The 24,250-nt window shown below is 38.1% G+C and overlaps 2 protein-coding genes and 1 non-coding gene across 3 annotated transcripts in view; all 3 read right to left on the bottom strand.

Moving 5' to 3' along the window:
• Positions 1-512: 512 nt before the first annotated feature.
• Positions 513-3,228, bottom strand: RPS13 (ribosomal protein S13). Its single transcript, XM_040258295.1, has 6 exons — positions 3,085-3,228; positions 2,890-2,938; positions 2,629-2,707; positions 1,521-1,690; positions 1,103-1,203; positions 513-590 (listed from the first exon to the last, which is right to left on the bottom strand). The coding sequence occupies exons 1-6, from the start codon at positions 3,105-3,107 to the stop codon at positions 557-559; spliced, it is 456 nt and encodes a 151-aa protein (XP_040114229.1). The 5' UTR covers positions 3,108-3,228; the 3' UTR covers positions 513-556.
• Positions 1,846-1,935, bottom strand: LOC120877143. The gene has a single exon (XR_005724269.1). It is a non-coding gene; the product is annotated as a small nucleolar RNA SNORD14 (small nucleolar RNA).
• A 9,144-nt stretch (positions 3,229-12,372) lies between the features above and the next one.
• The window catches only part of PIK3C2A (phosphatidylinositol-4-phosphate 3-kinase catalytic subunit type 2 alpha), a 108,241-nt gene continuing 96,363 nt past the window's right edge, over positions 12,373-24,250 (bottom strand). The window contains exons 24-33 of the mRNA XM_040258259.1: positions 21,024-21,193; positions 20,122-20,278; positions 19,343-19,452; positions 16,920-17,127; positions 15,618-15,742; positions 14,611-14,728; positions 14,449-14,521; positions 14,115-14,224; positions 13,905-14,030; positions 12,373-12,917 (exon numbers count right to left, since the gene is read on the bottom strand). Coding sequence (XP_040114193.1) covers positions 12,735-12,917; positions 13,905-14,030; positions 14,115-14,224; positions 14,449-14,521; positions 14,611-14,728; positions 15,618-15,742; positions 16,920-17,127; positions 19,343-19,452; positions 20,122-20,278; positions 21,024-21,193 — 1,380 coding nt within the window. The 3' untranslated portion in view covers positions 12,373-12,734. The remainder of the gene's footprint in view (positions 12,918-13,904; positions 14,031-14,114; positions 14,225-14,448; positions 14,522-14,610; positions 14,729-15,617; positions 15,743-16,919; positions 17,128-19,342; positions 19,453-20,121; positions 20,279-21,023; positions 21,194-24,250) is intronic.

The following is a 24,250-nucleotide window of genomic DNA, read 5'->3' as shown; positions in this document are numbered from 1 at the left end:
AAAGAGACGGACATGACTGAGCAACTCTCACTATGTTTTAAGAATTAAATATTCTGACAACACCCAACTAAGTAATAAGTTGCCAGCTTCATTGAGCTGAGCTCATCTCACAGTTCTCCCTGTTCCCTGAAGCCCTTCTTCTGTTTGAGCATCACCCATAAGACTGGAATCAACTATTACTACTTCCAAGGTCCCTCCATACTAGAGATGCCCTCCCCTCCAGAGACACTTTCATGTCTATTTCTGACACTACACTATAGATAACATGAGAGATCTACATCAAATGTATCCAAATCACTTAGAGACTTGTGTCAAAATAATATTACCACTTCCTAGTTTCTTCCAGTACCCACCAATCACAGTGAAGTTACAAGCTGCTCAACTAGTTGAGCAGTGAAGGGATGCGATGGATTGATGCTATCTTATTGCTCCCTGTGGAATGACACAATTCTAATGCTAGAACATATGTCCACATTAAAGAGATAAATACACAGACAAATTACAAAACATGGTTCTGTTAAACAATGATTTTATTGCTTTAGTACAATACACACATTTATGCAACCAGGGCAGAGGCTGTGGATGACTCGCTGAAAGAAAAAAAAAAGGGGGTGGGGTGGGGAGAGCTGGGTTAGTAAAAAAAAAAAAAAAGTCCTCTATATTTATACATAATCTGTTAAAAAAAAAAAAACTTCTCCATATTCACACAATCTCTGAAAACAGCTATTTCCTAACAGTTAAAATAAATCTCCAATATATAAAATGCACCAAACAGATCAGTTCCTGAAATCAGTTCATTGTGATCAACCATAATATGAAGATGGTCACTTAGGCCTCCAAGAACTGGCCAGCATGAGGAAAAACTTTTCTGGTGGAAACTGTGAATGCTAGGATATTAATCATCATAGTGAGCTGTCTATTCAAAAATTAAAACAACATAAGCACCTGGGAGCAGAAGAACTTAAATTTTACCCACAATCTGAAAGTGATCCATATAGGCTCAATCTAAAACATTTATGATCAGTCCTTTTACTATAATTACTACTCTATTTAATACTTGGCCAACTCCTATTTTTGTGAACAAAAAGGGTTGATAACTTACTATTTCCAATTGGGGGGTAGGACTCGTTTGGTCTTGTAGTATCGAGCCAACCGGTGAATACGGCTCTCAATCAGAATCAGACGGAATTTAGCATCTTTATCCTAAAAATAAAATTGATAGAATTCAGGAAAACCACTTAAAACTAAACATCATTTTAACAGAAGAATGTATAGACACCATGCACTTTAATGAAAAATTGCTTAGTGTTGTTAACAGAACCAGAGCCTAGGGTTTGTGTGGCTAGATTAGGTCCTTAAGGGAATTTAGGGAATTAACCCCCACCCCCACCCCTGAAATCTCTTCTGGTGAAACTTTTATTTCAAAGCAAACACTGTGATTTGTCTGTGCCCCTTGGATAATTCAAATCATAGGCACTATATTTTACTGATATGAATTTAGTACAAATTCATCCTCTTACCTTTCTGTTCCTCTCAAGATGCTTTCGAACAGCAACAGCTTTCTTAATTAAATGATAGAGATCCTCAGGGAGATCAGGAGCAAGTCCTTTGGACTTAAGAATTCTCAAGATTTTATTGCCTGTCACAAAACGTACTTGTGCAACACCATGAGAGTCTCTCAGGATCACACCTGGAAAGGGAGTAATATAAATTCCCATGCCATACATACAAACTGGAGCATGTGATGTCAAGACTGAGATCAAGTCACTTTCCAAGTTTCCCATCTGTAAAACACAGCTTACTTTTTATACATCAGACACCAACGACAGAATGCACAAGCGAAGCTCACTCAGACATCCAAGGAAGGTTTACCCAACACTAAGGAAACCCTTTCTGGTGGAAACTGCGAATGTTGGAAGACCATCATCATAGTGAGCTTGCTAGATTACAGGCCACCAAAAAAATCAAGGAGTCGTCAAAACAGCACCATCTGACTACCCGACAGTCTCTTCCTCTATATATATACACACACCTCTGATTATGTATAACATCTCCACTAATACGCTCAACAGAAGGCTATGGTGCTTTTTTACAATGACTGTATTCTCAGGATCGGGGATCACACAGCTGGCAAACATTTGCAGAATGAAGCCATTTGCACAAAGTCACACACCGCTGAGGTTCAAACCACACCTGTGAGAAAGCAGCGAGCACTCAGAGCAGCCAGTCCCAGCTTCTCCACTAACAGCTGTGTGATCTGAGGCTTGTTTATATAGCTGCAACGTGCCTCAGTTCCCCCAACTTCAGGAAAACGTCTACTATTTATTTGAAACTATGGCTGTCAGAATTAACTCATGTCATAAAATGGAAAGCGCTTATAACCACCGCACCTAAGAGAGTGCCCAGCCCAAAGAAAATACTCATTAAACTTTGGAGCGCATTTTAATTATTTTACCGTCTTCCAAATAAGAGCTTGAGAGTTTAGCAAAGGAGGGCTAGGCCTCAGTCAACGGTAAAGTCAGGAAAACGAGCAAAAAATTTTCAAACCACATGTGAGACATTTAGCCCCACTGTTTTTCAGCACGTTACACGAGGTCAGGCGGAAGGGGCTACATTAGACTCACTCACCGATCTGTGAGGGAGTCAGGCCCTTCTTGGCCAGTTTGTAGATCTGCTCCTTCACGTCGTCAGAAGTGAGCTTCAGCCACTGTTCGCGGGAGAGAAAGCGGCCTTAAGACGAGAAATCCGGGATGGAACCGAAGCGCAGCGGCCCTCTCCACCCTCAAAACTGCGCTCATGCACACGTGGTCCCCATCTTCCGAGCAACTGATGGCAACCCGCTCTCCCCCTCGCCTCCCGGCCTCTCCTCGGTACCCGCACGGTACTTACGGTGGGGACGCTGCGGCGGTAGGGCAGAGCCGACTGGGACAGGCCCTTCCTGGAGAGAAAAGCAGTATCGGGGTGAGGAAGGGAGCCCCGCCACAGCAACCCCAAACCTTATCCCCTCGACCCGCTGCCTACGCTCCTTCCTCTCCCTCCACCTCTAGACTCAGCCTTGCAACCCGCTCATAAACCATAGCTCACCCGGGAGCGTGCATGCGACCCATGATGGCGGCGGCGTGGTAGGAAAAAGGAGAGAGAGGGTGGGAGAGCCGCAGGAAGCCACCCTCCACGCAGGAAGTGACCTCACACGTCCTGGCTCCCGCTCCTGCAGGAGGCGGAGCTTCGCTGCGCGGTTCCCGGCGTCCGCGTGACTACATGTCCCAGAATGCACTTCGACGTGGACTACACTTCCCGGCAGGCATCGGTGTTTGAGAAGGCACTAGGCCGGAGCGGAAAAAAGGATCCGCCTCCGGTTTGGGCAGTTGAATCCTCATGAGTCTCTGGAGACACTGCTTACCCAGGATACTGTGGATTTTGCTGCTGGACTGGGAATGCGCTTGGAGCACATAGAGCTGCAGGGGTTCCCCGGCTTTGGGCAAGGTGGTTATCTGCATCCCGTGGCTCAGCGAGTTTGGGCGGCAAAGTTCATCCGTACACTATTGCTCATCCACTCAGCTGTGCCCAGGCTTGTCTTGACTCTAGTTACCTCAAGTCTGTCCCTCCCCTTAAAATATTCACAAGGGGGAAATTCCGGGCCGGCTAGTGGTTATGATAATTGCCCTCACTGCCTAAGGCCTCAGTTGGATACCTGGTCAGGGAACCAAGATCCACCAAGCCTGCAGAGCATGGCCAAAATTTAAAAAAAAAAAAAAAAGCTTACAAAAGCGTGGCGATAAGGGCTGCCCATAGCCAACTGGTAACATTTCTTATCTCTAATTGTAATCTTTCAGGGGAGGGGTGCCTGACTACAAGCTGTCTGGTCCTGACCTCTCTGTCATTTCACAGTCATTTTACATTAAAAAAAAAAAAAAAAAAACTCGTACGTAATCCGTCCTCTGCTTTCCCTGTTGGTAACCAAAGTTTGTTTTAGATATGTTAGTCAGTTTCGTAAGTAAGTTCCTTTGTACTATTATTTAGATTCCATATATGTCAATTCAGTCGCTCAGTCGTGTCAGACTCTTTGCGACCCCCAAGGACTGGAGCACACTGGGCTTCCCTGTCTATTACCATCTCTGGGAATTTATTCGAACTCATGTCCATTGAGTTGGTGATGCCGTCCAACTATCTCAGCCTCTGTCAGCCCCTTCTCCCGCCTCCAATCTTTCCCAGCGTCACGGTCTTTTCAAATGAGTCTGTTCTTCACATCAGGTGGCTAAATTATTGAAGCTTCAGCTTCAACATCAGTCCATCCAATGAATGTTCAGGACTGATCCAAAGGACTCTCAAGAGCCTTCTCCAACATCACAGTTCTTCGGTGCAACTCTGACATCCATATATGACTACTGGAAAACCCATAGCTTTGACTAGACGGACCTTTGTTGGCAAAGTAATGTAGTATTTATCTGTCTATAATCTTTAGGTCCATTCGTGTTGCTGAAATGTCATTATTTCATTCTTTTAATGGCTGAGTAATACACACTGGGGCTTCCCTGGTGGCTCAAGCGGTAAAGATTCAGCCTGCAATGTGGGAGACATGAGTTCGATCCCAGGGTTAGGAAGACCCCTTGGAAAAGAGAATGACTACCCACTCCAGTATTCTTGCCTGGAGACTTACATGTACAGAGGAATCTGGCAGGCTATAGTCCACTGGATTGCAAGGTGGAACACCACTGAGCTAGGATGTACACAGCATCTTCTTTATCCATTCATCTGTTGATGGACACTTGGGTTGTGTCCATGTCTTAACTACTGTAAATAGTACCACTCTGGAAAAGGTCAGTTTTCATTCCAATCCCAAAGAAAGGCAATGCCAAAGAATGTTCAAACTACCATACAATTGTGCTCATTTCATGTGCTAGCAAGGTAATGCTCAAAATATTTCAAATTAGGCATCAGCAGTACAGGAACTGAGAGCTTTCAGATGTACAAGCTGGATTTAGAAAAGGCAGAGGAACCAGAGATCAAATTGCCAACATCCCAACTTCCATTGGATCATAGAAAAAGCAAAGGAATTCCAGAAAAACATCTACTTCTGCTTCATTGACTATGCTAAAGTTTTTGACTGTGCGGATCACAACAGGAAAATTCTTAAAGAGATGGGAATACCAGACCACCTTACCTGTCTCTTGAGAAACCTGTATGCAGGTCAAGAAGCAACAGTTAGAGCTGGATGTTAACAATGGACTGGTTCAAAATTGAGAAAGGAATACGTCAAGGGTGTATATTGTCACTCTGTTTATTTAACTTATATGCAGAGTTCATCATGTGAAACGCAGGGCTGAATGAAAGACTGCCTGGAGATATATCAATAACCTCAGGTATGCAGATAGTACCACTCTAGTGCAGAAAGCTAGGAGGAACGAGAGTGAAAAAGAATGAAAAAGCTGGCTTAAAACTCAACATTCAAAAAACTAAGATCATGGCATCCAGTCCTATCACTTCATGGCAAATAGATGGGGAAACAGTGGAAACTGACAGATTTTATTTTCTTGGGCTCCAAAATCACTGCAAACAGTGGCTGCAGCCAGGAAATTCAAAAGACGCTTGTTCCTTGGAAGAAAAGCTCTGACAAACCTAGACAGCGTATTGAAAAGTAAAGACATCTCTTTGCTGACAAAGATTCATATAGTCAAAGCTATAGTTTTTCCAGTGGTCCTGGACAGATACGAGTGGGAACATTAAGAAGGCTGAGCTTCGTTAATTGTGGTGAAGAACTGATGCTTTTTGATTGTGGTGCTCAGAAGAATCTTGAGAGTCCCTTGGACTGCAAGGAGGTCAAACCAGTCCATCCAAAAGGAAATCCATGCTGAATATTCATAGAAAGCACTGATGCTGAAGCTGAAGCTCTGGGACTTAGGTCACCTGATGAGAAGAATGGACTCATTGGAAAAGACCTTGATGCTGGGAAAGATTGAGGGCAGGAGGAGAAGTGGGTGACAGAGAACAAGATGATTGGATGGCATCACCAATTCAATGAACATGAGTTTGAGCGAATTCCGTGAGATAGTGAAGGGCAGGGAAACCTGGCATGCTGCAGTCCATGGGGTCTCAAAGAGTTGGACATGACTTAGAGACTGAACAACAACCGTGAACGTTAGGGTTCATGTACTTTTCAAATTAAAACCTTTGTCTTCTCTGGATATATGCCCAGGGGTGGGGCTGCTGGATCATATGGTGATTTTTTTTTTTTTAGTTTAAGGAAACTCCATACTGTTTTTTATAATGGCTGCAAAAATTTACATTCCCATTAACAGTGTAGGAAGGACCCCTTTTCTCCATACCCTCTCCAGCATTTATTTGTAGGCTTTGATGATGGCTGTATTAAAAAGCAGAGACATTACTTTGCCAACAAAGGTCTGTCTAGTCAAGGCTATGGTTTTTCCAGTGGTCATGTATGGATGTGAGAGTTGGACTGTGAAGAAAGCTGAGCGCTGAAGAATTGATGCTTTTGAACTGTGGTGTTGGAGAAGACTGTTGAGAATTCTTTGGACTGCAAGGAGATCCAACCAGTCCCTCCTAAAGGAGATCAGTCCTGGGTGTTCACTGGAAGGACTGATGCTAAAGCTGAAACTCCAATACTTTGGCCACCTGATGCAAAGAGTTGACTCATTGGAAAAGACGCTGATGCTGGGAGGGATTTGGGGCAGCAGGAGAAGGTAATGACAGAGGATGAGATGGCTGGATGGCATCGCTGACTCGATGGACATGAGTTTGGGTAAACTCCGGGAGTTGGTGACGGACAGAGAGGCCTGGCGAGCTGCGATTCATGGGGTCACAAAGAGTCGGACACGACTGAGCGACTGAACTGAACTGATTCTGACCAGTGTGAGGTGATAACCTCAATGTAGTTTTAATTTTCATTTCTCTAATTATTAGTCAGTTTTCATTCCAATCCCAAAGAAAGGCAATGCCAAAGAATGCTCAAACTACCACACAATTGCACTCATCTCACATGCTATTAAAGTAATGCTCAAAATTCTCCAAGCCAGGCTTCAGCAATATGTGAACCGTGAACTTCAGACGTTCAAGCTGGTTTTAGAAAGGGCAGCGGAACCAGAGATCAAATTGCCAACATCCGCTGGATCATCGAAAAAGCAAGAGTTCCAGAAAAACATCTATTTCTGCTTTATTGACTATGCCAAAGCCTTTGACTGTGTGGATCACAATAAACTGTGGAAAATTCTCAGAGAGATGGGAATACCAGACCACCAGACCTGCCTCTTGAGAAACCTGTATGCAGGTCAGGAAGCAACAGTTAGAACTAGACATGGAAAACACTGGTTCCAAATAGGAAAAGGATTACATCAAAGCTGTATATTGTCACCCTGCTTATTTAACTTCTATGCAGAGTACATCATGAGAAACGCTGGGCTGGAAGAAGCACAAGCTGGAATCAAGACTGCCAGGAGAAACATCAATAACTGGCAGAAAGTGAAGAACTAAAGAGCCTCTTGATGAAAGTAAAAGAGGAGAGTGAAAAAGTTGGTTTAAAGCTCAACATTCAGAAAACTAAAATCATGGCGTCTGGTCCCATCACTTCATGGGAAATAGATGGGGAAACAGTGGAAACAGTGGCTGACTTTATTTGGGGGGCTCCAAAATGACTGCAGATGGTGACTGCAGCCATGAAATTAAAAGACGCTTGCTCCTTGGAAGGAAAGTTGTGACCAGCCTAGACAGCATATTAAAAAGCAGACATTACTTTGTCAACAAATGTCCATCTAGTCAAGGCTATAGTTTTTCCAGTAGTCATGTATGGATGTGAGAGTTGGACTGTGAAGAAAGCTGAGCGCCGAAGAATTGGTGCTTTTGAACTGTGGTGTTGGAGAAGACTCTTGAGAGTCCCTTGGACTGCAAGGAGATCCAACCAGTCCATCCTAAAGGAGATCAGTCCTGGGTGTTTATTGGAAGGACTGATGTTGAAGCTGAAACTCCAATACTTTGGCCGCCTCATGTGAAGAGCTGACTCATTTGAAAAGACCCTGGTGCTGGAAAAGATTGAAGGCAAGAGGAGAAGGGGAAAACAGAGGATGAGACAGTTGGATGGCATCACCAAATCAATGGCATGAGTTTGGGTGGACTCCAGGAGTTGGTGATGGACAGGGAGGCCTGGCGTGCTGCGGTTCGTGGGGTTGCAGAGTCGGATGCGACTGAACTGAACTATTAGTGATGTTGAGCATTTTTTCACATGCCTATTTTGTATTTCCCTAGAGACTGAGATGAAGTGAAAGTCAGTTACTCAGTCATGTCTGACTCTTTGCAACCCCATGGACTATAGCCCGCCAGGCTCCTCTGTTCATGGAATTTCCCAGACAAGAATACTGGAGTGGGTTCCCATTCCCTTCTCCAGGGGATCTTCCCAACCCAGGGATCGAACCCGGGCCTCCTACATTGCAGGTGGATTCTTTACCATCTGTGCCACCAGGGAAGCCCAACTGACTCGAGCATCTCTTCCTGTGATATTTGGCCAAAGAAATGTCTATTCAAAAATTCTTTGCTTTCTCTTGAATTTTAAGAGTGCTTTGTGTATTCAAGATGCCAGGTCCTTATCAGATACATGATCTGTGAATATTCTCTCCCATTCTGTGAGTTGTCCTTTTACTTTATTATGCATATACGTATTTAATTTTGATGAAACCAAATTTATGTTTTTCTTTTGTTGCCTGTCCTTTTTTGTGACATACTTTAAGAAAACCTGTCTAATTCTAGGCTACAAAGATGTACACCTGTGTTTTCTTCTAGGATTTTTAACTTCAGATATGTTTAAGTTTCTGATCCACTTTGAATTAAATTTTACGTTCTAAGAGTCCTACTTTATTTTTTTGCACATGGTTATCTAGTTGTCCTCACACCATTTGTTGAAAAAAAAAAAAAAATACTTTCTTCATTGATCCTGGAAGTCCTTTGTCTTTTGGTTTGTGACTAAAACAAAAAGAAACCCAAACAGATGTGAAAAATATAATAACCAAAATTAAAATCTCAATGGATGGGGGTTAAACAGTTGAAGAGAGAAGTAGTGAATTGGAAAAGAATTCATAATAAATTATTCAGAACTGAAGAAAGTTACTGATCCATATATTTAAGAATCCCAAAGAGAAAAATATTAAAAGGTGTCTACTCATTAATACAGACCAAACAAGATTATCCCTAAGGTAGTAAATGTTGAAAGACTGTGATGGGATTCATTCATGGAGTTCATTAAACTGTTGTCTAACTTTGTATATCTAAAATTTGCATGACAAAATATTTCAAAAAATAAACTGGCTGTAATTAAGTTACTGCTCTTTCATGGTCTCTGGTTCTTTTACATGTTACCTCTAGAATTAGAGAACCACAACATCACTGGTATCATTCCAGGATGGAGGTATGGTATTAAGAATAAGAACTACATTCTCTGTTCTGAAGACATATCCACAGCATGGCTATTACTATACTCTTTAGTATTTAAATAAACTACCAAAGTCAGGGACCATACTAATAGAAGCATTTCACTTCAATGAAATGGTGATGGAACTCTAACAAAGTGGCAATCCAGACCTTCCAAGAACCACACTTAAATGTCAGACACTCTCTGGACACTTTTAAGGGCATATCATAGGCCAGTTCATAAACTCAGCATTACCTGAAGCTAATAAACTCCTGGGTGAGATGCAAAGAGAGCAACAGTGAGCTCATTATCAAAGTTTGAAACCAAAAGTGTTAACATGTTGATGAAGAAAATGACAGCACAGTTCTTTTGTTCCAGAAATATTTTAATACAATCATAGTACAGTTATGAAGTCACATTCAATCCACTGAATATATTTAAGGTATTAATAAAAATATTATACATCTTTATTCACTACCTTAATATAATTAAATTATTTGGTTCTTATAGATGAGACTAATTGCCATATATATTCCTATTTGCACTGCTAGTCAAACAGCATGTAAGTAAATCCATGGACTATGGTAGTGGGGCTTTATCCATTTGTGATCTTAAATCTTAAGTATTAAATTGAATGTTTTCTTTTTTAAATGCCACGTGAATCATAGAAAAAACAGTCAATCAATTTAAGGCAAAATATTGAAAGTTTCATACAACATTAATTTGAAAAGATAAAAGAATATTTTATCAAAGATCATACATGCCTTAACATTGAGATACCTATAGATTCTTATAAAGGCAGTAATAAAAACATCAGTGCAAGTCTTGGATTCCTCAGTACAGAAAATAATAGGTTCTTTGAGAAACCATTATTTTCAAATTCCAAAACACTGCAAGGGGAAAAAATTCTGCTTCAGTTACACTATGATCATTACAAAATGTATTTTTAGCTCCATTATTCTTTACACACAGTCTTACATGTAGCATAACTATTTTTACTCAATAAAGATAGGTGTGAAACATTGTGATTATACATAAAAATTAGTGTCTTAGCTAGTTTGTTTAAACATTTGTTTCAGATTTACTTTAATGCAAGCTTTAAAAAAATGTTTCAAAAAACAACCAATTTAAAGTTTACTGATAGTAACTAGTGCAAAGAGGCGCCTCTGTCAATTTATTTTTGGTAAGGGCTGACGATTAGCGTTCACAAAGCAATAACTTATACTTAGAATACATTTAATATATGTGTTTTTTAATGACTGAAGGCACATAATGAGTTAAATTAAGAGAAACATTACCACTTGTTTGAACTCTGGTTAACTATACAGAGTATATAATATACACTTTTGGATAAGAATCCATATTTCTTATAATTGAAAAGTGACATCCCATTCTCTAGCTCTACTATTGGTAAAAGACACTGCCATAACAAGACTGCAAATAGGCAGTATACACTGAGTCCAAGTAACAGTGACCTTTTACCAAGACAGTACTTTTTTTTTTTTAAACAGTGGCTAAGTGACAATTCATGGAATGGAATTAGGTGTTAAAAACAAGTGAAAATATCTAGTACTTTTTTACATTTGCAAAGCTACTTACACACTTTAAGGAAATGTTAACTGTATATGGAAAAAGCAAATAAATGGTGGTGCTCTGATCTGCATCTTAATTAACTTATTAAATAGACAACACATTTTAATATAAAAAAAGACATTCATATATGGGGTATCCTACAAATGGACCATTAGTGTTAGGCACCAAAAATTCAAGTTTTCTTTTTAACCTGTCCCACTGATACATCTCAACTCTTCTTTGTCTGCTCTGCAGGTATCACCATTTACATTAAATATCTGCACAGTTTATGAAAATTCTGTTCTGGGCAACTGAATCAGAGATTGTCCTTCCTTTCTTGGTATTTTTCATTGCATATTTTATCAGTTATCTCACAGCAACTAGATTGCTACAATCTCTTACTACTTAAAAGTGTCTGAATTCCTATTCTAGCCATGAGAATTAATATTATATATACCTTTTTATCCAAACTAAACAATTTATGTGTGAAGTTGAATGAATAAATAATGAAAATGAAGCCTATTCTTAATGGTTACTATAGAATGATTTCAATCATGTCCTTAATCATTCTAAATATTGTATTAAGGAAAGTAATTCATGCGAATGTAAAATGTTTACATACGTTGAGTAAGTCAGACAAACTGTGCCATACAGGTATATATTAAAATTTAGTGTGGACCCTGGAGTTCTTGTCCTGGGCCTCTTGTGAAGAGTGTGCCCTACTTGTGGAGTTCTTCTACAGAATAGGAATGGACATCTGGGTGCACACATTTTCTCTTGTTTAACGAGAGAGTGGAGTATAGATACATAGGGGTGAAATTACCAAATTTCAATTCACACTCCTGGGAATAAAAGTAGGATTATAATGGAATGATGGAATTTAGTGTACAGTTATGTTCATGAATCTCATTCAGTTACTGGGCAATAAAAACATGTATCAAAAGGCTGAGGTTTAAATAAGTTATACATCTTAAGTATAGAAAATTATCTATCTGTGGGAAAAACATTACTAAGTACATAACTTCTTATTTTAGTAAAAAGTGAGTGAAAACCACTGAACTATTTATCAAGTCAGGAAAAAACTCAGAATGAAGTACCAAAGAAGCATATGAAGTTAAGGCACCATTATTTACAACTTCAGTGACTGGCACTTATTCTGAAAAAGGCTTGAAAGATATGAATAATAAAAAGCAGTGTTATTTTCCCTACTCTATAAACTACTTAGTAGTTCTTAACTATTTATTATTTGTGCTTTGCTTTTCGGCCCTATGAATAGCAGCTGCATTTTATGGTAACATCCTGCACCTTTCCTCTCCTTTGGTGTTTATGAACATCCACAGTGGTAAAGGCTGTCAAAGGTGCAAAAGAGGAAAACAAACATGCTGTGTCTGTGTAAGAAACAATACAAAATAGATGGCTGAACTGACAAAATAGTATCAGACCACACTAAAGCTATGACTCAATTACTCAAGAAAGGATTAACTCCTTCACCAACTCAAAGTCTTTTTTAGGACTTATTATATATTAAGTTTAAGATTTACAGCATTCTATACAATGACTTTAAAATAGCAATGATGTCAACAAATTCATAAAAGTTAGTTAAGTGACTGTTGGTCCACCAGATGTGTTGAAATGCAGCAAGTACATTTACTGTATAATTTCTGTCCAAGTATAAAAATATACAAAGTTCACATGTGTGTGTACACATGTTTATATAACTGTTCTTGCTTCCAAAGCTCAGAAATTCACTAACTTACAAACAGGTTGCTGCAGTCAGTTGATACCATTTAACTGTCTCTTTGCTCAAGTTGAAATCTTTCAAAGGCAGGGTTATTCCACCCAAGAAAAAGTTCTCCCGCAGAGATTCTGCACTTAGTACACTTAGCTGAAGTTCTCTCTGTCTTAGGGATTCTTTGCTATATCCACTGTACACAAGCTATAGCAAAGACAAAAAGAAACAGCAGATTACAAATTATTTGTCTGGTTTTTAGGATTATTTTATGTAAAAATATAAGAAAGATTATTAGAGTGACTTCAATTAATAACACTGATTATGACACATCTGGTAGAATTTGTCTCATACTTTAGATGCACACGTTGTATTTCAGGACTCTTGGATCGTATTGTCATTCCTCCCAGTGTCTGACATTCAAATGCACAAAGCAGAAAGTTACTATTGGCTAAAAATTAAAAACATGGTTTTTCTGAAATGGAGGTATGGGGAAGGGAAATTACAAAGCAGCCTGCCTTAAGATGATTTAATAGATCATCTTTAGAAGAGAAATAGAAGGAAGAGAATGGAAGAAAAAGAGTAGAAGGAAGCAAGTTGGGAAAAAGTAATTGTAATCATTTTATAAAAAGTGAGCGATTACAATCTCCAAAAGGAGATTGTCTTTTTTTCTGGATTTTATATACCATGAGGTGATAATTACTGATTATCCATCATTCAGTGCAAACTTGCCAACTACAAATGCAGTTTATAGCAAATCTGGAGTGTTGTAAAGCTACTGTCTTTCAAACACTGCATTCAGCACAAATTTTTTTTCAAGAACGCTTCACCATAACTTCTGGGCATTATCTCCTTAATCGAGTCCTCTCTGTTTGACTAAGAAAACTGAAAAACTGACCACACTTCAGTTTCGTGAAAGTATATAACACTAACTAGAAAAAGACAATACTACTTTGTGAGAATAATACCAACTATCGTCACCAAACATTTTATATGCTTTTAAACTACTGAAAGGGTATTCCATGGTTTTCATAAATTTACATCCTTGATGAAAATTCAGTATTATTTTACTTTCAAATCCCTATCCGGATATTTTTATGTGGATACTATGTTAACATACATAAATAATGTGATGTTTATGCTCAAACAGTAGTTGACTAAGAGTTAGCAGATTTTAATAGATTTTTAACTTACCATTTCATTGAATGTTGGATTCCTAGTTTTTCGTGAAATTTTGGTTTTACGTTTGGATGTTTTGTGGGTATCTGGAAGTAGGTATGTTTTGACATATGGATTTGGGTCAGCCCCATCTTCAGTAACCTGTAAAGAAACGCATTCCCTTAACAGTACTGCTTCCTACCACAGAATAGGTTTCCTCTACAATCATCATTTGTAATCACTCACAAGATCTTTGATGTGCATCACCATGATGAAAAGAGTACCATTTCGGTAAGAGAGAGATAATTTCACTGCTCCTCCTATTTGGCCTTGAGCAGGACTGAAGGAACCTGCATCTGAAAATACAAAGATGTTCATTTTTATGTAATGTTGCTTTCAGTGGTTCAAGCTGCAACAAAAATTTTTGCTTTAATTCCAGGATCCTCACATGTTGGAGAAAATCTCATTCTCACTGGTTATAGACAGTAACCCCATTGTCACTCCACCACATCCACAGAGAAGTTACAGGCTTGCAGGTCATAGGGGAGCCATGAATTATCAATAAAGAAAATAATCTCACCAGCAGACCTAGCTATTCCTTCAGCTTTCTCATCACGAAGTAAAGGGTGGAAGAAGGTACAAACAAGATCACACTAAAGTGGAAGAGAAGAAAGATTCATTAATTTAAATATTGTGCACCACACAAAAAAGTATGTTATTATTTTTCAGTTAGGATAGTCACCTCTGCTACATCCGTTGAAGCACTCATCAAACTCTGTAAATAATTGTTTAATTCAATTTTTCTCTTGGCTGCTACGTCTTTTACATGTGTTCGCCCTAGAACCATTCTATTAGGAAAGCTACAAAAGACAGACAAAAAGAAGTGGGATTTAAGTAATTTCATTTGGGAGTATTTATAGAATCAATACTCAGAAATACTCTTTTATACACTGAAATAGAAAGTGGAGCCTTAATTCACTATAACTTTTTGATTTCTTTTCTAAGTACTGGAGATGAAACAGTTCAAGTATACATCATCCTTTTATGACCTTGGTACAAAAGGAACGTTGTTTTGTTAATACACTATATTTATTACTTATTTCCTACTTATTTCTTCTCAAGATTAACCATTCACAAGTATGCAGATCTTATCCTCCAAAACAACCATTATTCAATAATCACAGCTATTGTAGATACCAGTAAAATGCCACAGAGCTCAAATCATCTTAACCACTAATTTTGGAGGCAACAGAAAAGTGAGACTGCACATGGAAATAAACTCATACCCACTTTTTTGCCTCCTTATTTTTGAAATCTAGTCTGAGAAGAATGTGAGTAATTCAACACAGGAATTTACTGGTCATTACCTACATTAAAAACTGAAGGTTTCCAAAGGGCATCAAAAACAAACCTAAACACTACCATTTTGATTACTGCAGTGTCTCAATTTCTTATTTTTCAGAGAAGCTCAGTATGACCACAATAATTATTCCTGCAGTGATTTAGAAAGCTAGAAAATCCCATATTTTAAGATCGTGATCATTTATTCATTCAAGAAAAACTTAGTTCCTTATTTATGTCTAGTACATATTAGGCTCTTGGAATACCAAGGAAAATTAGTCAGAAACAGTGCATAGTCATACATAGTCCATTTTACACTAACTTAACACAAAGCTTTTGACCTGTACTTGGTAATAAAGAAACTGTTTCCTATTAAAACAACATTAATGAACAAGAATGAGAACATACCCTGGTAACTTCCAAAGTGGAAAAATAATACTGAGCTTATTGTGAAGTTCCTGAAACTCATCAAATGTTCGGAACACAAATGATGGCTCAAGCTGTCCATCCCTCAAAATTCGGACTACATAAATCTGAAAGGAAACCATATCCCAAACATGTTAAATTTATAATATAACCTTTCTTGATAGAAAATTTTCAGCTTGATCATTATATGTACCAAGGGCTCTTCACTTTGTAATATGTATGTCACAATAGGAAATAACAAATATAAAAATCAACGTATTTAATTACCTTCTAAGAGTATCTTTAACTATTGTCTAAGATAAGAATTGGAACGTGAAAGGTATTCTATTTCTCGGATTAAATAAATGTACTTTCCAAACTTATAAGGGCAGTGCATTTTCAATGAAAATATTAGCAAGTAAATTCATTAAGGAGAGCAAAGGAGAAGGCAAACATAGTGTGACAGGGTGATGGGAAAAACCTGTTTTATTGGATATTTAAACTGCATTATAACATACTTTACAGAGTAAAATACTGGTGCACAAAGTCATTTATATCTACAGACGACCAGAAATAAATTCAGGGATATAAACTCAGTATATTTAAAGAAGGTATTATAAATCACTGGGGGAAACAATGGATTATTCAATTAAATGGTGTCCTAAAATAGTCTGTGAACATATAAAACTTTACTAATAACAGCTGAAAATCAAAATACTAGTAAAGTCACTTTCTAAACTCTATCAATTTGTCAAAAATTTAAAGGCTGACAGTACTATAAAATATTATCCAGCAAAAATATTAGCACAAAAATAATAGCAAAAAGATAGTAATATTATACTATTGAAGGGGGAAAAAAGCACACCGGAAGATTCTGTTTTGTTCAAAAAACAAACTTTATGTGCATATTTTATAATACTTAGTCCCTAGAGAGTAGAATGAGAACTTAGATTTTTAATTTATATACTTCTATACTGGTTGACTTTGTTACACTGCACAAGCTTTACCTTTGAAATTAAGAACAAATTGAACATAAGGAGAAAAGTAAAATAGCGTCACCCTTTCAGTCTTGTCTCTGAAAAGAAGAGTAACATTGGTCCCTCACGGCTTTGGAGCAAATTTACCAAGAAATAAACACCGAAAAACAGTTTAGGGAAGCTCCAAGTACATTTAGGGGTTTTGGACCATCCATGGAAGAAAGAAGTATGAAAAGAACAAATGCTGGAACTTTAGCAGAGTCAGTGAAGGAAGAGGGAGAGAACAAGACTGCATGCATGAGTCTCTACTGATACCAAACAGACTTACATAATGTTTATCTGGGTTGTATTTCTTATGGTAAGTGAAAACAGAAACTTCTTTGATTCGACCGTCTTGTCTAAAGGAGTATGTTTTGGGTGAAAATGACAGGATCGGCTCATCATTGGAAGGAAGACCAGAAAAACGCAACTGAGCAAGGTTATGAATGAAGAAGTTAAACTTTGTGGCAATGCTTCCCAAACTTGATTCAATCAGTCTACAAAATAAAATGTGTTAACACACTGAGAAAACATTCTCATTTATTTAAAATAAACAATTCCATTCCTTTTAAAAATAGTAAGTACATTCTCACTTTGTCAGGATTCCCTTTGCCCCACAGGCCAAAAACCTGTTACAATATATTTCACCCAACAAAAATATTTTAGCACAGGAAAGTTCCATCCCATCCCACTGTCTCTAAGAAATGATGCTTGGATTTCTTAAGCTCTGTGGGGTCCAATACTAATTTTAATAGCTATTAGGGATAGAAGATGGTTGGTATAATGCCAAAAGATGGTTCATTTTATTCACTTTAATAAATATGGAAGGCAGTAACTAAACAGACATACAAGGAAGCAACAAAGTAATCCAAAATTCCAAAACCCCACTCTATCAAACAGTCTGACTAGTAGAATCTGGTATCTTATTCCTTCTTCAGAAAGTTATCATTTCTCTCAGTTGGAAAAAGAAGTTTTGACAAGATGCAGAGTTTGGTGGGGATAAATTTGGAAGTCAAGCCTGAATAAATCATTTTAGACAAGCAAAGGAAAACAGAATAAAGGAATACACAAAGAGGAAACTGTCAAAAGAAACTCTTGTGTGAGGGAAATTCACACAAAAGAGTTTGTCCTTGTTATGGACTGAATGTTTGTGTCCTGTAAAATTCATATGCTAAAGCCCCAACTCCATAGGGCCTTTATGGAGACAGTGTCCTTATTATAATGACTTTCTTCTTTCTTTCTCTTCTCCCTCCTTCATGCGAGGAAACAGTGAGAAGGCAGTCAGTCGTCTTCAAGTTTGAATCCTCAGCAGGAAGCAAACTGGCTAGCACCTTGATCTTGGACTTCCCAGCCTCCAGAACGATGAGAAGATTCATTTCCTTTGTTTAAATCCCCTGTCTATGGTACGTGGTATATTGGTATGGCAGGCCAACTGACTAACACTTACATGCCTGCTTTACAGTTTGGCCCAGGGGAGCCAACAAGTCTCAATAAACAAAACTCATCAATACCTAAATTATCAGCATTCGTCTGGAAGGCTATACAAAAGTCAGCTTCCTTCAATTCAACTCAGTCCAGACTCATGAGACCAGGGTAATCTACTTCTCCACTGAGAGGAATAAGGCAAGATAAAAAGGAAAGAAAAGAACATGAGCCTATGTGCTCCTTCCTCCCTTCTGTGGCATCTAATGAGGTGGTACTACCAGTCTGTGACCAACCTGGTCACCAGACGGGCAGAACATATTTGCCTACAGGAAGATTTTCTTTAAAAGTAATAATTACAAGTTCAAATGCCAGTCACTGAAATATGTGTTTCAAGCACTACATCATGTATTAACAATTTAACAGCAGTGTCCCAGAGTTCACTGTTTTAAGCACTTACGGTATTCATGAAAATTGTTATGGCAGAATCCTAAAAGATATAGTGGTATAGATATCACTTTAGGAAAAATCCTTTTATCTGGCACTGTAGAAAATGTTTTGCAAAAACTGTTCATAAATGGAATGTTTAGAATTAAAATCATATATATTCTAAATATAAGATCATATTTTGAGATAAATAATTTTGGGGGGGCACACTGTATCGGAGAAGGCAATGGCACCCCACTCCAGTACTCTTGCCTGGAAAATCCCACGGATGGAGGAGCTTGGTGGGCTGCAGTCCATGGGGTTGCTAAGAGTCAAACACGACTGAGCGACTTCACTTTCACTTTTCACTTTCAAGCATTGGAGAAGGCAATGGCAACCCACTCCAGTGTTCTTGCCTGGAGAATCCCAGGGACAGCGGAGCCTGGTGGGCTGCCGTCTCTGGGGTCGCACAGAGTTGGACACAACTGAATCGACTTAGCAGCAGCAGCAGCAGCACACTGTATGTCTTGCAAAATCTTAGTTCCTTGAACAGGGATTGAACCTGGGTCACCACTGGGTGACTCAGTGAAAGCACTGAGTCCTAACCACGGGACCACCAGGCAATTTCCAAAACAAATGTATTTTTTAAAGTGCTATTGCCAATCCTTCACATTTATTCAGTAAATAAACTTCTGAAACAAGCTTTTGATAAACCTACTACTTGATAAACCACAGCTAATACTGTGAACCGCAATTTTTTCTTGTTAAGTCAGAATTTTGATATATAGCATTTGTTTAAACTAAGGAAAACAAATCAAAGCTAAACAGGGTGTGTCTTCTCTAATATACTTAAATATACCTTACCTAGTAAAGAAAATTGTAGCTTCTGCATCTGTAGTTTGGGGCTGAAGTGCATCTCTAACATATTTCAAATCCTGAATACTTGAAAGTTCTGGTAACCCTGAAGGAATCATCTATAGAAAGGAAAAAGGGCTTGTGACTCAAATTTTTTACAAGTCTGTTCGCACCACTCCCTAAAAGCTGACCAAGTAATCAGAAAAAAAGCAAATAAACGACTCAGAGTTTTGAGGAGTTTGTTAGTATTTTAGAAAAATACTCAGAAATAAGAAAAATCTTGGCCAAGGAGGTCAACTGTTGGAAGTCACAGTCTAAGGAATAAAAACTGTGAAATCCAAACCTTTTGTGTAGTCTTCCATTTCTATATCAATTTCAGTCACAATAATCATAGGATTTTTTTTGGCTTGTTCTCAATACACATCCAAAAAAACAAAGAAATCTTAAAAGCACAGCTTAATGAATATCCAAAATCTGAACATATACAGGTAAAGACAAAAAGTATTCACCAGCATCCCGTATGACACTCGCAGGGTCCCTTTCAGATACTATTACCACTTATCCCCAGTGTATCCACTTGAGGGTCCTTTTTTTTATTGCATGGACATATAAATGGTGTCTGGCATATTTCACATGGCAACATTTTAAAATATTTCAGTAATAATATACCTGACATTTAAAACCAGAATAAATTTTATTCCAAAAATCACATAATATCTATCTTTAGATACTGAAACATAGAAGAATTAACATAAAATTAATTAAAAGCTTGTAAATAACAGAGTTACCAGTGAAAGGAGGTTAAGAAAGAGGTTTGTTTGCTTTCTTATCAAGTTGTAGGCTTGACAGCAGAGGTCCACAAACAACTGGAAACGAATTGTGGGCTTTTCACCCCCATTAATGACATATGCCATGTCAGAGGTCAGCACAAAAGGAGCCCGATCCCTATTTTAAAAGTTAAAAAAAAAAAAAAAAAAAAGAGGCAAAGAAAGTATATATAAAGTATTATTTACAGAAGATATGCAAATAAGTGCTATTGCTATTACATGGTTATTGAACTAAAGCTACCTGAGCCATAGCAATTTCTAACTGGGTTACTTAATATCAGGAAATTCTGAATTTACATAATTCTAAAAAATTCACATTTCAAGGAAAGCCATCATATAATCTCATTATTTGGGTAGAATTTATATATGATATTTTCCAAGGTGATTATCAGTCTACACGCAACCAGAGATCAAACAGTACATACAAATGAATATAGAGAAAACTTTTCTATTTGTTGCCATTATACAATTGGGAACATTTCTAATAGGTACCCTAACTAGATAAGACAAAAGATACCTTAATTCATTCAACAAAGATTACACACACATATACATTCTTCTCTATTCCACGGTAAACTCATCTTTTAAAGCCTTTTTCATCCCTAGTTATGCTAAAAGGGAGCAACAAGGCAAAGAACAGCAAGAAAATTTTTTTAAAACTGACATTTAGTTGATATAAGATATTATGTTACATGTATAGAATAAAGTGATTCACAATTTTTAAAGATTCTCCATTTATAATTATAAAATATTGGCTGTATTTTGTATGTTGTAGCTTATTTTATATGGTAATAGTTTGGGACATTAATTTGTGAAATAGGAAGTGCCTCTATTTTCTTTAGCAATAATAACAATAGTAGTACCTTTTGAAGCTACCGAACATCTGCGCATGGCCCAAAAACTTTCCAAAGTCAATATGAAACATGTGTCCCGTGCTTCGAAGCATTATATTGTCATTATGTCGGTCACAGATGCCTAGAACATAGGTGGCCACACAGCATCCAGCACAAGAATAGATAAAATTCTCAGAGGCCTATAATAAAGATGAGTTATCTTAGGGAAGAAAAATTATCTTAGGGAGGAAAATAAAGGGAAAATAAAATTATCTTAGGAAAAAGATTATTTTCAGAGGAGGCAGGGTTACAAAGATTAAAGTAATTTATCACTCATTGAAAACACAATTCTATTCTACTTTCTCAATAGTTTGTAAACTGGGTTATAATAACAGATACCAGTTTTTCAAAAGTAAACACCCTTCTAAGAGTTATTGCTCCTTCTGTCTAGCTTTTGTTTCACAGCAGGTAGAGATTCTGCCAGTCTCTACTTAGAGTATAATGTGCCTTTGAACATCTTTTAAGCATCATGTTTCTGGAACCCTGCTCTTCACAGGCTCTGCTCCTTACCACAAACTGTTTAACACTGGGACAAAGATTAATCTAAATAAAGGAATATTTTTTTCCCTTTTTTGGCATGTAGGAATGGCATGTGTAAAGAAAGTAAGCTTATATCTTTAAACATCTAATAATATAATGAGTGTGCTTTGTCATCCATTTAGTGACTATGTGTCATCATCAAGTTTCTCAAAGCTGGAAGAACTTTCATTTTAGCCCTGCCTGTCCTAGGGATTAAATTAATAATATAACATCACATCAGTCAGTCAGTCAGTTCAGTCACTCAGTCGTGTCTGACTCTTTGCGACCCCATGAATCGCAGCATGCCAGGCCTCCCTGTCCATCGCCAACTCCCGGAGTTCACTCAGACTCACATCCATTGAGTCAGTGATGCCATCCAGCCATCTCATCCTCTGTCGTCCCCTTCTCCTCCTGCCCCCAATCCTTCCCAGCATCAGAGTCTTTTCCAATGAATCAACTCTTCTCATGAGGTGGCCAACGTACTGGAGTTTCAGCTTTAGCATCATTCCTTCCAAAAAAATCCCAGGGCTGATCTCCTTCCAAATGGACTGGTTGGATCTCCTTGCAGTCCAAGGGACTCTCAAGAGTCTTCTCCAACACCACAGTTCAAAAGCATCAATTCTTCGGTGCTCAGCCTTCTTCACAGTCCAACTCTCACATCCATACATGATTACTGGAAAAACCATAGCCTTGACTAGACGGACCTTAGTCGGGAAAGTAATGTCTCTGCTTTTGAATGTGCTATCTAGGTTGGTCATAACTTTTCTTCCAAGAAGAAAGCGTCTTTTAATTTCATGGCTGCAGTCACCATCTGCAGTCATTTTGGAGGCCCCAAGAATAAAGTCGTACACTGTTTCCCCATCTATTTCCCATGAAGTGATGGGACCAGATGCCTTGATCTTAGTTTTCTGAATGTTGAGCTTTAAGCCAACTTTTTCACTCTCCTCTTTCACTTTCATCAAGAGGCTTTTTAGTTCCTCTTCACTTTCTGCCATAAGGGTGGTGTCATCTGCATATCTGAGGTTATTGATATTTCTCCTGGCAATCTTGATTCCAGCTTGTGTTTCTTCCAGCCCAGCATTTCTCATGATGTACTCTGCATAGAAGTTAAATAAGCAGGGTGACAATATACAGCCTGATGTACTCCTTTTCCTATTTGGAACCAGTCTGTTGTTCCATGTCCAGTTCTAACTGTTGCTTCCTGACCTGCATACATATTTCTCAAGAGGCAGGTTAGGTGGTCTGGTATTCCCATGTCTCTCAGAATTTTCCACAGTTTATTGTGATCCACACAGTCAAAGGCTTTGGCATAGTCAATAAAGCAGAAATAGATGTTTTTCTGGAACTCTCTTGCTTTTTCGATGATCCAGCGGATGTTGGCAATTTGATCTCTGGTTCTGCTGCCTTTTCGAAAACCAGCTTGAACATCAGGAAGTTCACGTAGAAGGCTACAACTGTATACAATGCATATTTTAATGTAAAGCACACATTGTTGTTCACTCACTTTGCGACCTCACAGAATGCAGCACATCCCACTCCTTTGTCCTCACTATCTCCCAGAGTTTGCTAAAATTCATATCCATTGAGTCAGTGATACTAATCTAACCATTGCATCCTCTGCTGCCCCCTTCTCCTTTTGCCTCCAGTCTTTTCCAGCATCAGGGTCTTTTCCAATGAGTTGGCTCTTCACATCAGGTGGCCAAAGTATTGCAGCTTCAGCTTCAGCATCAGCCCTTCCAATAAATATTCAGGATTGATTTCTTTTAGGATTGACTGGTTTGATCTCTGTGCAGTCCAAGGGACTCTCAAGAATCTTCTCTAGCTTCACAATTTGAAAGCATCAACTCTTTAGCACTCAGACTTCTTTATAGTCCAACTCTCAAATCTATACATGGTTACTGGAAAAACCATAGCTTTGAGTATATGAACATTGGTGGGAAAAGTGATGTGATTAAAAGTGATTAAAAAGCCTTTTAGTATGCTGCCAAGGTTTGTCATAGCTTTCCTTCCAAGGAGCAAGCATCTTTTAATTTGCTGGCTGCAATCACCATCTGAGTGATTTTGGAGCCCAAGAAAATAAAATCTGTCACTGCTTCCACTTTTTTCCCTTCTATTTGCCATGAAGTGATGGGACCAGATATCATGATCTTGGTTTTATTAATGTTGAGTTAAAAGCACATGCATTTATTCTCAAGACACCACATTTCTGAGTGAAAATCATAAGGCACTACATGCTCATGGGATTAATTTTATTCCATAACTCTGTAGAAATTATTAGTGATGATGATGACGATTATAAGAGCATATGTTTACACAGCACTTATCACAAACCAGGCATTGCACTAGTCTCTCTCTACATACACACTCATACTATTTACATTAGTGTAAATAGTATTTACATCATTCTTTTGTTATAAGATTTTAAATAATTCAATATGACATATACACACAAACATACATATAAACTGTGTGTATGTGTGTGTATGTACATATTAAATTCATTTAAAATTTTACAATAGTGATGTAAATACTACTAATATTGCCATTTTACACATAAGGGAAACTGAAGAAAATAGCGATTATCTGCCCAGGATTACATCATTGTTAAGTGGCAGAGTCAAGATTTAAACCCAGGCAATGAGATTCCACTGTGTTATATTCCCTCTTACTAAGCAAAG

This window comes from Oryx dammah, unplaced genomic scaffold, assembly GCF_014754425.2.
Source record: "Oryx dammah isolate SB20612 unplaced genomic scaffold, SCBI_Odam_1.1 HiC_scaffold_17, whole genome shotgun sequence".
Classification (NCBI taxonomy): domain Eukaryota; kingdom Metazoa; phylum Chordata; class Mammalia; order Artiodactyla; family Bovidae; genus Oryx; species Oryx dammah.
The sequence above is the reverse complement of the archived record's forward strand: the minus strand, read 5'-3'. Positions and strand labels throughout refer to the sequence as shown.

Bases quoted from the DNA above. Each gene is read 5' to 3' on its own strand.
- RPS13 (XM_040258295.1), bottom strand. From the start codon at position 3,107: ATGGGTCGCATGCACGCTCCCGG. The intron at 1,204-1,520 runs GTAAGAGGATGA...TTTTATTTTTAG, and splicing joins ATCTTGAGAGGAACAGAAAG to GATAAAGATGCTAAATTCCG. The intron at 591-1,102 runs GTAAGTTATCAA...TTTTTCTTTCAG, and splicing joins CTACCCCCCAATTGGAAATA to CGAGTCATCCACAGCCTCTG.